This window comes from Chaetodon auriga, chromosome 21 (assembly GCF_051107435.1).
Source record: "Chaetodon auriga isolate fChaAug3 chromosome 21, fChaAug3.hap1, whole genome shotgun sequence".
NCBI lineage: Eukaryota > Metazoa > Chordata > Actinopteri > Chaetodontiformes > Chaetodontidae > Chaetodon > Chaetodon auriga.
The window spans coordinates 5,819,890-5,832,787 of NC_135094.1; the positions used below are offsets into that span (position 1 = coordinate 5,819,890).

Below are 12,898 nucleotides of genomic sequence, written 5' to 3' on the forward strand. Positions count from 1 at the left end.
CTCTGTCTAATTAAAAGTGTGGGATGTCAGTTGCACGGCCTCTCCGAGCAAGAAGCACCAACAATCGGCCTCAGCCGGGGCGCAAAGCTACTGCGGCGGCGCTCTCTGCCTCATTAGCTCTGCTCTCTGACAAGCTATTAAAACACATGACCGCAACAGATATAATCCATGCATAGCCTTATCCGTAAATTCCCCCATATATTCCTCCTACTATCCTGCCCTTGCGCAAGCAGATTTGCAGGAGCTTCTGTGCTTTCTTTTTCCTTTTTTGCATGATGGTGGGGGGTTGAAATTGCGGAGAGCGCTAAAAAAAGAAATGACAGTCCGTCTGTGTAACTGACTTCGCCGCGAGAGAGCGTCTTTCATGGCAGAGGCTGGCATTACAAGTCAGTTCAAACCTGGTTAAGTAGCTGACAGGAGGTAATATGAGGTAGAGAAAGAGCAGGATGACATGAGAAGAGAGAGGTAAGCTGGATGCCAGACACTCACCCCATAATGAGGCTGTTAATGTAGTCGTTCCCATCCATGTGGCCGAACTGGAAGTCTCTGGGGACGCAAGACAAATCAGTGGCATGAGAAAGTGAAACAGTGCATCAAAAACAACATACAATAGAGGGACACGGGCCTTTTTTCCTGTCTCAGTGCACAAATGTGAAACCACACTGAATGGAATCGCGCATTCTCGCTACTGAAAACTCGTTTTTTTGTGTCACGGCAGGAAAATAAAATATCCACAAAGCCCCGTCCTATGCCGTCTCATGTTTCTCCTCGTCTTTCCCAACACAGAAAGGACTCAGGTGATTTATCTGAACGATAAGGCAGGAGGAGGAATTCAATTTGTATCTCATTGTGCTGCACTGTGTCTGAGCAGTGTATTGTGGGTAGACTACGGGGGGGAGAAGTCCAGGGAGGCGAGTGACTTCCGCTGAATGACTGATTACGGGGGCCTCTACATATATATTATATTCATATTGAATCATAGCTACATCTGGCACGGTTGTCCCCTGGGTGCAACACAATACTGCCTGCGCTTATACCAATGACATGATTATGAAGAGACTGCACTATATAATAAATCCAGTGGACGCAATATAAAATCAGTCTGTGTTAGTGATAATCTCGCTGACAATACTGGGCCAGACTGGGAATAAAGCTCATCAAAAATCAGCGTGTGACTTCTGCTCTGAAAGCTGCAGCACGGCGAGGACGTCCAGGACTGACTGGGACACAAAACGCGATGCGGAAATTTATTTCGCCTACTCAATCAGTTAATATTTACAGGTCTGTTTCCTGTGTATGTCCATCCTCCCACTCCCACTGACACTTCTTGGCCAGACCGCCAAGCAGACCGGCCAAGAGGGGCGAGAAACGAACTGAGAAAGTTGCACATGTGAGAGGAGGCAAGGAGCAAAGCGGAGGCAAGACTTCACAAGGTTTTTTTTCTGCTAAAAACATTCAGATTTTCCATGACAGGTGGAGATTTTTGGCTGTTTACTAAAACGCTCCCTCTGGAAATGTGTCTCACATATTAATTTAGCGAAACTGAAAGCAGATATTTGTTGATGTTATTGGTCGTGTCATGTGGTTCTCATTCCGGGGACAGATTTCACCAGAGTTGAAATTCCAGGGAAAGGGGGTGCGGAGGCGGACAGCATTACAGCCATAGAAGGGGGTTTGTAATAGACACAAATATTCCACAGGAAATTCACCAGCAGGCTTGAGAAGCAATTAATTATTGAACACTGATCATATAAAAACAGCATGTTTTTGGAGCTTTAATAAACGCTAGAGTACGGGAAGAAAAATCCTCCACATTCACACTCTGGACAGGATTTAAATCACACATGCAATATTCATATTGACCAAACTTAAAGCAACCCTCTGTAATGTTTTATGTGATTTCAAATCATTCAAATAGCATTTTGTTGAAAAATGAGCCCACTTAAGCCTGCATTGCATTGCTTTGTGGTAGCATTTTTAAATACGACCACTGGGGGGCGCAAAGTTTGCAATTTTCAAATTCATAGTCCTTCAAGATATTCTTATATTTGTATTAACTGGTGGATTTTGGCCGCTGGGTGCAGCAAAACAAGCTGTAAATGCAGTGTTAGTAAACAGCTTTACAACGTTAGCATTGCGTTACCTCGGTTTAGCATCTAGCTCTTTAGCTGCTAAACGCTCCACTATGTTTGCCAGCTAGTTGCTAAGTGTGTCTGCGGTTCAGTGCCGGTCAGGAAGCGTTCAGAGGCTTTATGAGAGCTTTTCCTTTGCTGAAAACAGCTGCCTGCCGCGTCTGGAAACGTTGAGCAGTGGGACTGAAGTGAAACAGTAAAACTGCAGACCACAAAACCAAAACAACGAGCTAAAGACGCTATAAAGCACAGCAGTGCTGAGGGGGAACTGCAGAACCAAGAGGGAGTTCTCTGCGGGTTCACATTTTTTCAGCCGTAAACATAAATATAAATATTCATGGTGCAGCTTAAAGATGTTCCGAAGGTGTTCTGAAACATTAAAAATGTTTCAACAGGTAAGTACCATCTGAAACCTGGATGGTCAAAGTGCCACTTTCGGATGGAAAGTTTTGCTTCACAGGTTTCAGTGTGTGAAGAAACGCGTTGTGACGAGGCTGCCTGCCTCGTCTTGTTGCACCAACCTTCTGTGCAGCAGCTGGCACATAAAAGCCAAGACAATAATGACTGGTGCAGAATTTCAGCCCAACACACTCCCACTAACTGACGAAATCAGACTTTCCCACAAGTGCAATTAGCACGCATGTAGGTATGTGCCTCCCCCTGCCTCCCCCACCTCTCTCTCACACACACACACACTAGCTCCCTCTCACATCCGAGATTTACATACATTGTTCTGTCAAAATGCTATAAATTGCATCTGAGCCGAATACCACGACATTTATTACAAACAGCGTCGGCTCGCTCAAACATCACTCATCACATAATCTGTCGTGCGCTGCCTCCGCCCACCACCGGGGGCGACACTCGAGCCCGCGACTTGCAATTACAAGCAGCGTTTAGGTGTGTCAGAACACTGCAGGCGGCTCTGATCTCAGTGGGGATCTCAAACTCTGAAGTCTTCAAAAAAAAAAAAGCAGCAGCAGCATGGGTAGCGTGGCAGATAGGAGTCTAATTGATGATAGGGATCTGTGTAATTCAATCAGTCCTAATGGGAGTGCATGGGGAGGGAGAAACACTTTGATCACGGCGGTTTGAGGTACACCTCTTCATTCAAAAGCAGAGATCTATGCGATGAAGCAACACGGTCAATGATGGAGCGCAGTAAGGAACTTAAGCACAACATAATGATGGAAATATGCTCCTTTTGTTTTATTTTTTGTTAAATGAATCCTTTTGAGGAAGCCCTCTTGTCGCCTGCCGCCCTGCCAGCAGTGATCAGAGACAAAGGTCGACTAGAGGACGGCGACCTTCGAGCTGATTTGAATTCAAGCCACCTCAGCGTAGCGCCTGTTAGCTTTGACCTGGGTCCTCCAGCTGAAGGATGACCTACCTGCCCTTCTCACTAACTCACCACGCTGCACACAAGCGTGAGTTTCATGTGAGCGTGTGTAACATCTGGGCGTGTGTGTTGTTGCATCATCTCCTTTTCACACCATTAACCTTTACTGCCCGCCAGCAATGGTGACCTTTACTGAAGTATTGATAGCACAACGTTAAAATACTCGAAATCCTGCATTTCAAACCTTCAAGTATTATCAGCACAATGTACTCGTAGTGCTTAAAGTACTTGTTGTGCAGTAAAATGCTCCCTGACAGTGTTAAACTATTATATGTGATGTTTTTTGCATTAACATTACAGCTGCATTAATGTGTATGTTGCATTTTGCTGCTGCAGAGTTTTAAGGTCGAGTTCATTTTAACGACTTTATTCACTGTTGGCTACTTTAATCTACAGCGATGCATCATATTCTATAATGTTTGCAGCGCCGCTGTCCCGTGAGAACCACAGATCTCTAAAAAGTTTCACGAGCTCAGAAAAACAGCCCGTTTTCTGCTTTGTGACGACGCACTTTCCAGCTAATCCGAGAGGCTTTTTAAAGAGTTTATTCAGCTGAAGGAGGAGAATTTTCTCAGCTCATAAAGACTTAATCCTTCAGTTTATGAGAAAAATTAAAAATCATCACATTAGGAGGTATTTGTGGTTCTCACAGGACAGTGACGCTGCAAATTTATGACGATCTCATAGAGAATGATGCTTTGCTGTACGTGAAACTAGCAGGCAGTGAATGAAGTAGTTTAAATGAGCGCAACTTTAAACATTTAGAGCAGTGAAATGCAACATGTGCATTAATGCAGCAGTAATATTAATCTACAAGCATTAGATATAACAGTAAAACACTGACAGGGAGTGTTTTACTGCAGAATGAGTACGTTAGTGTACATTTTGCTGGTATTACTTCTACTTAAGTAAGGTTTTGAATGCAATGCCGGAAAAATTGTACTCTGAAAAGTAACTTGACAAATGTAGTGGAGTAAAAAGTTGTAGTGTGTATCATAAAATGGAAATACTCCTGCACAGTACTTGAGTAAATGTACTCAGTAATATTCCAGCACTGCTTCCTGCTGACAGCAGTCACACAGGTCTTGACTCTGAGTGCATTTCCTTTTTGTATTCTGCGCCTTGTTTAATTGGTTCCTCACCAGTAACAGAGCAGGTCGAACACGGCACGACGTAACATAAACATCCCATTTCCAGTTGTTATTGCACAATTGGAGCCGAAGAAAACAGAAGCCTGCGCGTTAATACAAACCGAGCCGAGTTTTTGACTGACAGCTGAAAAGAACACCTATATTTGGAAGCTGACATTTTGCATAATTACCTTTCTACTGAACCTCAACGAAAACCGACGTGGCCCGACAAAGGCATAAACTTGCTTGCGAGCAGACAGGCAGCGTTCCCTGATGAGAGCACCATCCTAGAATAAATGTATAAATTGGATGTTCATCTTTCACCTCATCTTGTATCCGTGCCTTACCTGTTAAAATGTTCTCTGTATTCCTTCGCCACCCTCTGAATCAAGGTCTTTAATCTAAAAGCAAATGAGAAGAGAGTGAAATAAGTCAAGGTCCAACCTTTTTTTTTGAGCTGATGCCTGAAATTTGAGGGAAGATCCAAACAATAACAGCAACTCTTATCTGTATTTGACTTAACTATTGTAGTAACCACAGCAGTCATTTAATACAGGGCCGTGCTTTTTAATTTCAGTGCTTTCTGTACCTGCCACTCTCCTCTGTGGGGTCCTTCTCATCGATGACTGCAATCGCCACCAATTTGCCTGAGGTGGCAGACAGGGATTACAAATCACAATCACACACACACAAAAAGAGGGTGAGAAGACAATGGCAGGGCAGATAAGAGGCTCTGGAGGAGACGAATCACCTCTCAACGGGGGAAAAGAAAGAAAGAGGCTCCGAGAGCGCTTTATTCATTCATCACTCAAACGCTGAGCTAGCTAAGGCTTTCTACTTGGTTTAACAGGAAACAAGTGGTCACTTTCTGGCAGAGGAGCTATTTCGGTGCCATTCAAAACCCAAACCCACTACATGACAAATAGGTCTACTTAAAAAAACTGTTACACAACTTAAAAGGTCTGTTATTCAGACTTGTATGGTTGGAGGCCTGAAACCCCTCGTCGATCGGATGAGAGTGCCAGGCTGCCCCCTGGTGGCTGCTGCTGGTGGTTATGCGGCAGGGCTGAGGTTATGTAAAGGCGGGCTGGCATCATGAAAAGGAATAAGTTACATTACAGCGACATTTTTCATTAGCTTTTGGTGAGACTGTGACGCTCTTTCAGTGTGCATCTGTAAAATCCTTTGATTTAAGATGTGAAAAACATCCACTGCAGCCTCTCTCAGAGGGGCTGTTTTGTATTGTGGGTATCAGACATTCGAGCGACTCTCTGGCCCTGAAGAAAAGCCTTCAGATGTTCCTGCCCACCACAAAGAAAACAAAACTGTTTCACTGTGAATCTGGCAAACAGATTTTGTTTTCATCGGCTACTAATCCTCGCCTCCGCCTGCGTTCTGTCCCGTAAGTTTTCACCCATAAATACATCTAAATGACATCTCCAGACTATTCATTGATTTTGCTTACACCGGGTACAGAGTTTTGTGTCAGCGTGACTTGAAAGGGGCTTTTAGAGCATTAAAATGTGACTCCGCCATCCCACAATGAGCCCAAGTGCATGAAACCTGATACTTGATTGAAAAGCCTTTAGAGACAAAGCTGTTTATACCGTTTTCACAAATTCACTTCAATCTAGACTCGACTAAGCTATTGTAAGAGACTGGAGCCACAGACTATGCCGTCTTTAATCAGTCACACAGGGTTTATCCAATTAAGATGCTTTAGAGACGCTTTTGTGTTCAGAACTACCAACACTAAACAGTGAATGTGGTATAAATGGGTCAAAAAGTGACAGTAAGCAGCAACAAATGTACGCAAAATCCCTCCGTCTGGCATCACTGATCTCAGTCAACTGCACATCAAAAGGTAAAATACTGTATCTAATATTAGAAAGCACAGCTTTATCTGCACAGAGCATCAATTTGCTGCCTTTAACACACAGTTTGTGTCTCACTCGCTTTCCTGTGGGAGACAAACTGTGAGTGCATTTGAGCAAGTAGAGCAACACCATCTAAATCCAGAGGGACGCGTTTCTGTCGCAGCCTTGATACACAATTAACACTGATATACAAAGAACGTTTGACAAGCTGGAAAATGATTGATTTAATCATGAATCATCATGTGGTAGATTGGATATCTGGGGGTTGGGAAGCTAAATATGAGGGGCTTTATGCCGTGTTTCCACTGCACGGTGCGGCTCCTTCACTGTACATTTAGCTAACTTCACTGCTAAGCTTTTCCTCCGCTCAGCTCACCATCACACTCATCATCATCATCATCTCTCTTGCTAAACCACACGAGTGGCGCCTCTCCGACCGATTGGTGGTCTGCAGCGTTTTCTCATCACCTGTCCGAATCGGCTCAGCTCATAGAAAGCAGGTACCAGGTGTTACGCACAGTGGAAAACCAGTCGAGTCGAGCGGAGGTCGAAACAGAATTAAGAGCGAAGTGAAGCTGTGCACACTCTAAATTATAGATGCTGGTGTTCATTCTTGGCTTCATAAGACTGAAAATGACTCAAGAATAAAAAAATATGCAAACATCTGCTACACTTCTTTGTCTTACGTGACAGTGAACTGATATCTTTCAGGTTTCAGGCTGTCAGAAGTCGCCTTCGCTGCAGCCCTAGAATTGAACATGACTACTGCACAAATTATTTCAAGTCATTTGAAACGACAAGTCATGATTAGATACATTTTGGAGAGTAATGTCTATAAACACCTGGTGAAACCTGCCTCAAAATTATTAAAATGCAATTTGGCAGTAAAGAACACATTATGGATAACAGATTTTACGCCACCTGTTTCTCCCAGCTCGTACAGTGTAAAGCCATCAATCTGGAGGTATCCTTGGAAGCGCTCCTTGTTCACCCATGATGACAAACTCGCATCTTCATACTCTGCAACACAGAAGAGACAAAAGAGGCCCATTGACATTCAGCACACAGCCCGTCTGTATTAAAAGCAGAGCAGAGCAGCGTATTGATGCCTGGATTGTAAGAAGATCACAGTGTTTGCCACCTGTGCGCTCCCCGGGGAATAAAGAGCGGGACACAAGCTGAGCATTCGCAGGCAGAGGTCAGTTTAACAATGATCAGAAATTGTTTTGACAGAGGGCTGCCTCTGGGTTAAGTAGTCAGGGAGGCTATTTTGAGTCTAACACAGCACGACGGATTGTGACTCAGTGAGCAGATTAGGAATCAATCCAGAGGTAAACAATCAAAGGTATCGGTTTGGTCGTCAGGACACAAATGAAAGGACATTTTGTTGAGGCTGGATTGTCCACAGCGAGCACGCTGTAAAAGATTCATTTGCTATTTATCGAGTAGCCGGTTGTCAAGAATATTAAAAAGCTGTAATTTTCATTAACAATAGATGCTGTTTTTTTCTGAGATACTGGCTCAGCTGACCTCATTTTTACAACTATTATGCCTTTCTACCCCCCCACCCAAAAAAAAACACATTTGGTGTGTAAATTATTCTCCACACATAACGTAAACTCATTTTCAGGACACAGTTTTGGCAGATTTTTACACATTTGGAGCGTATGCGTAATTCAACAGATGCATTAAGCCAAGGGAAAAAAATGTGAAAGAGCAACAAATAAATAAAAAAAACAAAACCGAAGCAAAATAAAGGATTGCTTCCTGAATGTGAACCACATGTTGTTGCTTACCCTCACATCTGGAGGCGACGTGCAAACAGGGACCAGAGTCTGTCCCTACAGGGTTTAAACAGGGTGTGCTGAAGCTGCTTAGACAACGCTGCTCTCCCCAGCTGAGAGAGGTTACAGGATGCACATAATTGATGTCAAATGTAGCTGGGACCTCATTATGACATGTTAATAAGTTATCGTGACCTTTCTGCTAGCATTACAACAATTACAAGAACGCTGATGACTTTTACATGGTTCTTAAGCTGCAGGGCCCCAGAGGAGCCGGCAGCAGAATAGCGAACATGACAAGTTAAAACCTGAACACGCTTTTAAGACCCCAAGGTCACAGCTTAGACTACTATTAGAATCAAAACGACCTCAATGCTGCTGCTGTGCAAAGGCAGAGCAGCGTTGTTGTTCCGGCTGCTGACTCAGTCAATCTGGTAGATATTCCAGAGAGTTCTTTCCACAGATGTTTTGGCTTTACAGACAGCATGCATCTGCCTGACGCTCCTCTCCCAGAAGCCAGAGAGAGCTGAAGGCCCCATACTGGGATCGTACAGGCTGATGAACCTCTACAGCGGCTGATCCCGCTTCACCTTGAAACAAATTAGAGCTGCTCTATTCCTGGGCGCCAACCTCACCAATCTCCATACTGCCCTACAGGAGCCTGTCAGCCCAGAGTTCACACAGCGGGAGACGAGAGAGAAAGATGAGGGGCAGGAGGGGGGATACGAGCAGACAGTGGGTGGAGGGAGGATGATCCAGTGTCAGAGTTTTGAGCTGAGGGAGGAGGCAGCTCTGACACATCTCAGCGACGAAGGTTAATGGCACAGAGGACCTCCAAGGCAATGCAGATGGCGTAGAAAGAAAAACGGAGCGCGGCGGAGAGGGTGAGGACGCAGGTAACATCATCAAAGATAAATTCAAAGCGGGTGTGGCACAGAGGGCGGCACAGATCGATGTATTTAACAGCCAGAGGAAGCTCGGTGATATGACAGGACAACGTGTCACACCTTCTTACTGTGTCGAAAAAGAAAACCTGAATGAATAACGATGAAAATATTTTGGCTAGTGGCCAAGAAGCAGACGAAAACGCCACAGTGAGGGGTGGGAGTGTGTGTCACTTGGTTACAGAATCAGCTGCTTGATATGGAAGAAATCAGGCTGACAAGACACATCTCAACAACTACTGGATGGTTTGCCATAATTACAATCAGTCATTTGCAGACACTTTTATCTAAAGTGACGTACATATGAATACACACATCGATGGCGCAGCATCGGGGGCATTTTTAGGGTTCAGTATCATGCCCAAGGATACTTCAGCATGTGGACTGCCGAGGCCAGGGATCGAACCACCAACCTCCTGATTGGTGGACGACCGCCCTACCTCCTTAGCCACAGCCGCCCCACAAAGACCATAAGATCTCGTACAAACAGTCATGATCCCCACAGGATGCACCTGATTTTTCCTCTGCCTCTTGACATTTGTAGTGTTTAGCAAAATGTTTTATCAACCACTGGATGGATCATGTTCACCATCTTAGCTTAGCCTGTTAGCATGTTAACATTCACTGAACACAGAGTACAGCTGAGGTTGATGGGAATGTAAAATAGTGGACAAATTAAAATTTTAACCTCATGATGGGGCAATTCATCACAGTAACCACAGTTCATCCACTGGGGACCATGAATATCTGCACAAAGTTCCATGGAAATCCTTTCAATAGTGGTGGACCGCTTGAGTTACCCCATCCACATGTCTGGCATAACTCTTAAATTAAAAACTCCCAACAACAACAACAACAACAACAACATAGCCGGATAATGACACAGTGGGAATATTACATGTGTGGGAAAGACCAGTTATTACACTTTTCATCGGCATGTCGTCCACACTGACCTCATCGTCTTTGCCAATTCAAATAACTCATAAAATAAAGTGCCATAAAGTGTCACCAGTGTGTTATCACTTTTTTTAACTGTCATCGCATTCATGGACTGTTAATCAGCCACTCAAGCGCTCCGAGAAAACACAGGCAAAACACTGCTGCCTGACAGCTGGCATACCTTTCCATACAAGGCCGACCCATACACCACCAACTGATCAACAGCTAATGAGTATTAACACTCAAAAACATGTTTGAAAGCACGTTACAAGCATCTGCAATCAGCATACGGTGTCGGAGAGCTGTGCCCATTGATTAGTCCACTGAAAAGAAAAAAAACACTAGTTTGTTTGATAATTGATGAATCGTTTCAGTCATTTTTCAAACAAAATAAATGCTGCTTTTCTTTCTCGTATTTTATAGCAAATGAAGAGTCTTTGGCTTTTGGACCGCTGCCCGGACAAAACAATCAATTTGAAGACGTCACATTGGACTCTGGGAAACTGTGAGGATGACGAGTAATTCTGAGAACAATCTGCTGATTAACTGATGCTGAAAATAACGGCTAGTTGCAGCCGCACTGTGTCGACTAAAAAACATGGACATGAAACATTTTTCTGTCTTCTTACAGCGCAGACGTCCAGGTTTCACTGCACACACACAATGATCAAAACCATTCAGCTCTTGAAGCACAATAACAGTGCAGACCTGTACGGCTGTATGAAACTGAGGATTTGGGTTATTAAATATGTATGAGCCTCTGTGCTGTACTATATTTTAACAGCGCTCTTCAAAGGGGACGCCGCTGTTTGTGATGTGCACTAAACCAATCAAAGCTCAACAACAATACGTCTAATATCATTTTGCACCAAGCAAGAGGCCAATTTGGGATAGTGTGGCTTTGCTCAGTGGCATCTTTTCTTTAAAGACAAGTCAGACTTGGACGTGCACAGAATTTCTAATAAGTGCTTTCTGAATCTGCATCTTCATAAAATACATATAAAGATAAATACCAGGGGGGCGAGTTGAAGGTTGCTTGTATATTCTGGGAGCTGCTGCAGCTGGTAGATAAAAACAAAACGGCTAATAGAAATGTGCGTTATGCATGCACACACTTGAATAAACGTCACAGTCGGCCATAAAACAGCGTCACCGATCGCCAATGCAAATGTGTCTCAGAAGTCCAGCCAAATAAGCTTTGATAAAAGTTTCTGACAGAACATCATGCAAAGCGAGTGTCACATAAGGTGCTTCAGCCTTATTTATCCAACATCCAATAACCAACATCCAGCCAGCGGATTTTCAGTCAGACCAGTCCTCTGAGAAATACAGCACCGCACAGCTGGAGGGAAACCAGATGCTGAGGCCCACAGGTGGCAAACAGGGAGCCGGCACAAGTGGAGAAATGTATTTTTTGCTGTCACTGAAGGTGAGTGCTTAATGAGCTACACTCCGATTAGCTTTCATCCATTTTCACCCTCAATACCCGATAATCAGAGCCTTTTTTTCCCCTCTGCAATTTGAGGCTTGAAAGGGAAAGGAGAAATCTGCCATGTGAGGAAGGACACAAAGCGAGTGTCTGGGAACAGTTTTGCCATGCTGCTCACCTTCTCAGTCCTTGACAAGCTTATTACGCCGTCACCATGGCAATGCGAGACATTCACCACATCCTCCGAATCAAGGTCCAGGAGGACTCTGCAGAGTGTGGAGTTTTTGTCATCAGCGTCCACTGCGGCGAGCCTCTCCTGCTGGGATTCTGGCGCAGGAAGCCCCCCTTCCGCAACGGGCAGGTGGAGCAGACGCACGTGACCTCGCAGGCCGTGGCGGGGATGCACTTCGTTCTCCGGGCGCTGAACCGCGCGCCCCACCTGCCCAACAGCCACTACTGGGGCCCGTTCGTCTTGACGTTGTGCCTTGATGCTCTGCCCTTCCACTTCCGCCTCCCAGCTGAGGCCCACAGCAGCAGCAAAATACAGAACATCATGGAGGAACGTGGTCAGCTCACGTTATTGCGGTGAGAAGCTTCAAATTGCAGGACAAGGGGAAAAAAAAGCTCCTCTGAAGCTTTTCTGTCAAATATGATTGTTGTTGCAGAGACCTGACAGCCGCTTCAGAGATTCAACTCTTGGCTTTAAATGCCTGCATGTACGCTACCGGCTCTGCACTTTGGCCCGAACTGTGTGCTCTCACACCCATCCACCCCGGCCTGCTATGCATGTCCGCCCAAAGACAAACCACCACAACATCTCTGGCCTCACCGCACACACAATAGTGGGCAGAGCCCTGGGTGCTTTACGACGGGCCAAGCACACCATAACTCAGTGTGGTGAGGAAGATGAAAGAGCAGCAGCAGGGATGGGAAAACTGGAGGAACACAGCAAGAGAAAACAAGGACTACAGCAAAGGAAAGAGGAAGCGATGAGGAGGAGCACACAAACGGCACCCAGCCGGCCCCTTAATTAATCTTTTATGGCTTTTTATGACTAATTGAACAAAACAGCGCCAAAACAACAGCGGATGAACACAGGCTAAGACAAAACTCACCATCATAGGTAAAGTAGCCTCCGTCTTTGAAGACTACGACGGCAGGAAGCTCGGGAAAAGTTACTGACTGTTGAAAAGACAAAAGAGAATTCATTTAAAACCAATTTCCATAAATCATTATTACTCCATGAATGTATGTGCTCCTGCAG

At 44.8% G+C, this 12,898-nt stretch overlaps 1 protein-coding gene across 1 annotated transcript in view; it reads right to left on the bottom strand.

The window, feature by feature from the left end:
• The window catches only part of tmx3b (thioredoxin related transmembrane protein 3b), a 32,672-nt gene that overhangs the window by 11,872 nt on the left and 7,902 nt on the right, over positions 1-12,898 (bottom strand). Inside the window, exons 9-13 of the mRNA XM_076761261.1 lie at positions 12,750-12,816; positions 7,460-7,558; positions 5,251-5,308; positions 5,009-5,062; positions 490-546 (exon numbers count right to left, since the gene is read on the bottom strand). Coding sequence (XP_076617376.1) covers positions 490-546; positions 5,009-5,062; positions 5,251-5,308; positions 7,460-7,558; positions 12,750-12,816 — 335 coding nt within the window. The remainder of the gene's footprint in view (positions 1-489; positions 547-5,008; positions 5,063-5,250; positions 5,309-7,459; positions 7,559-12,749; positions 12,817-12,898) is intronic.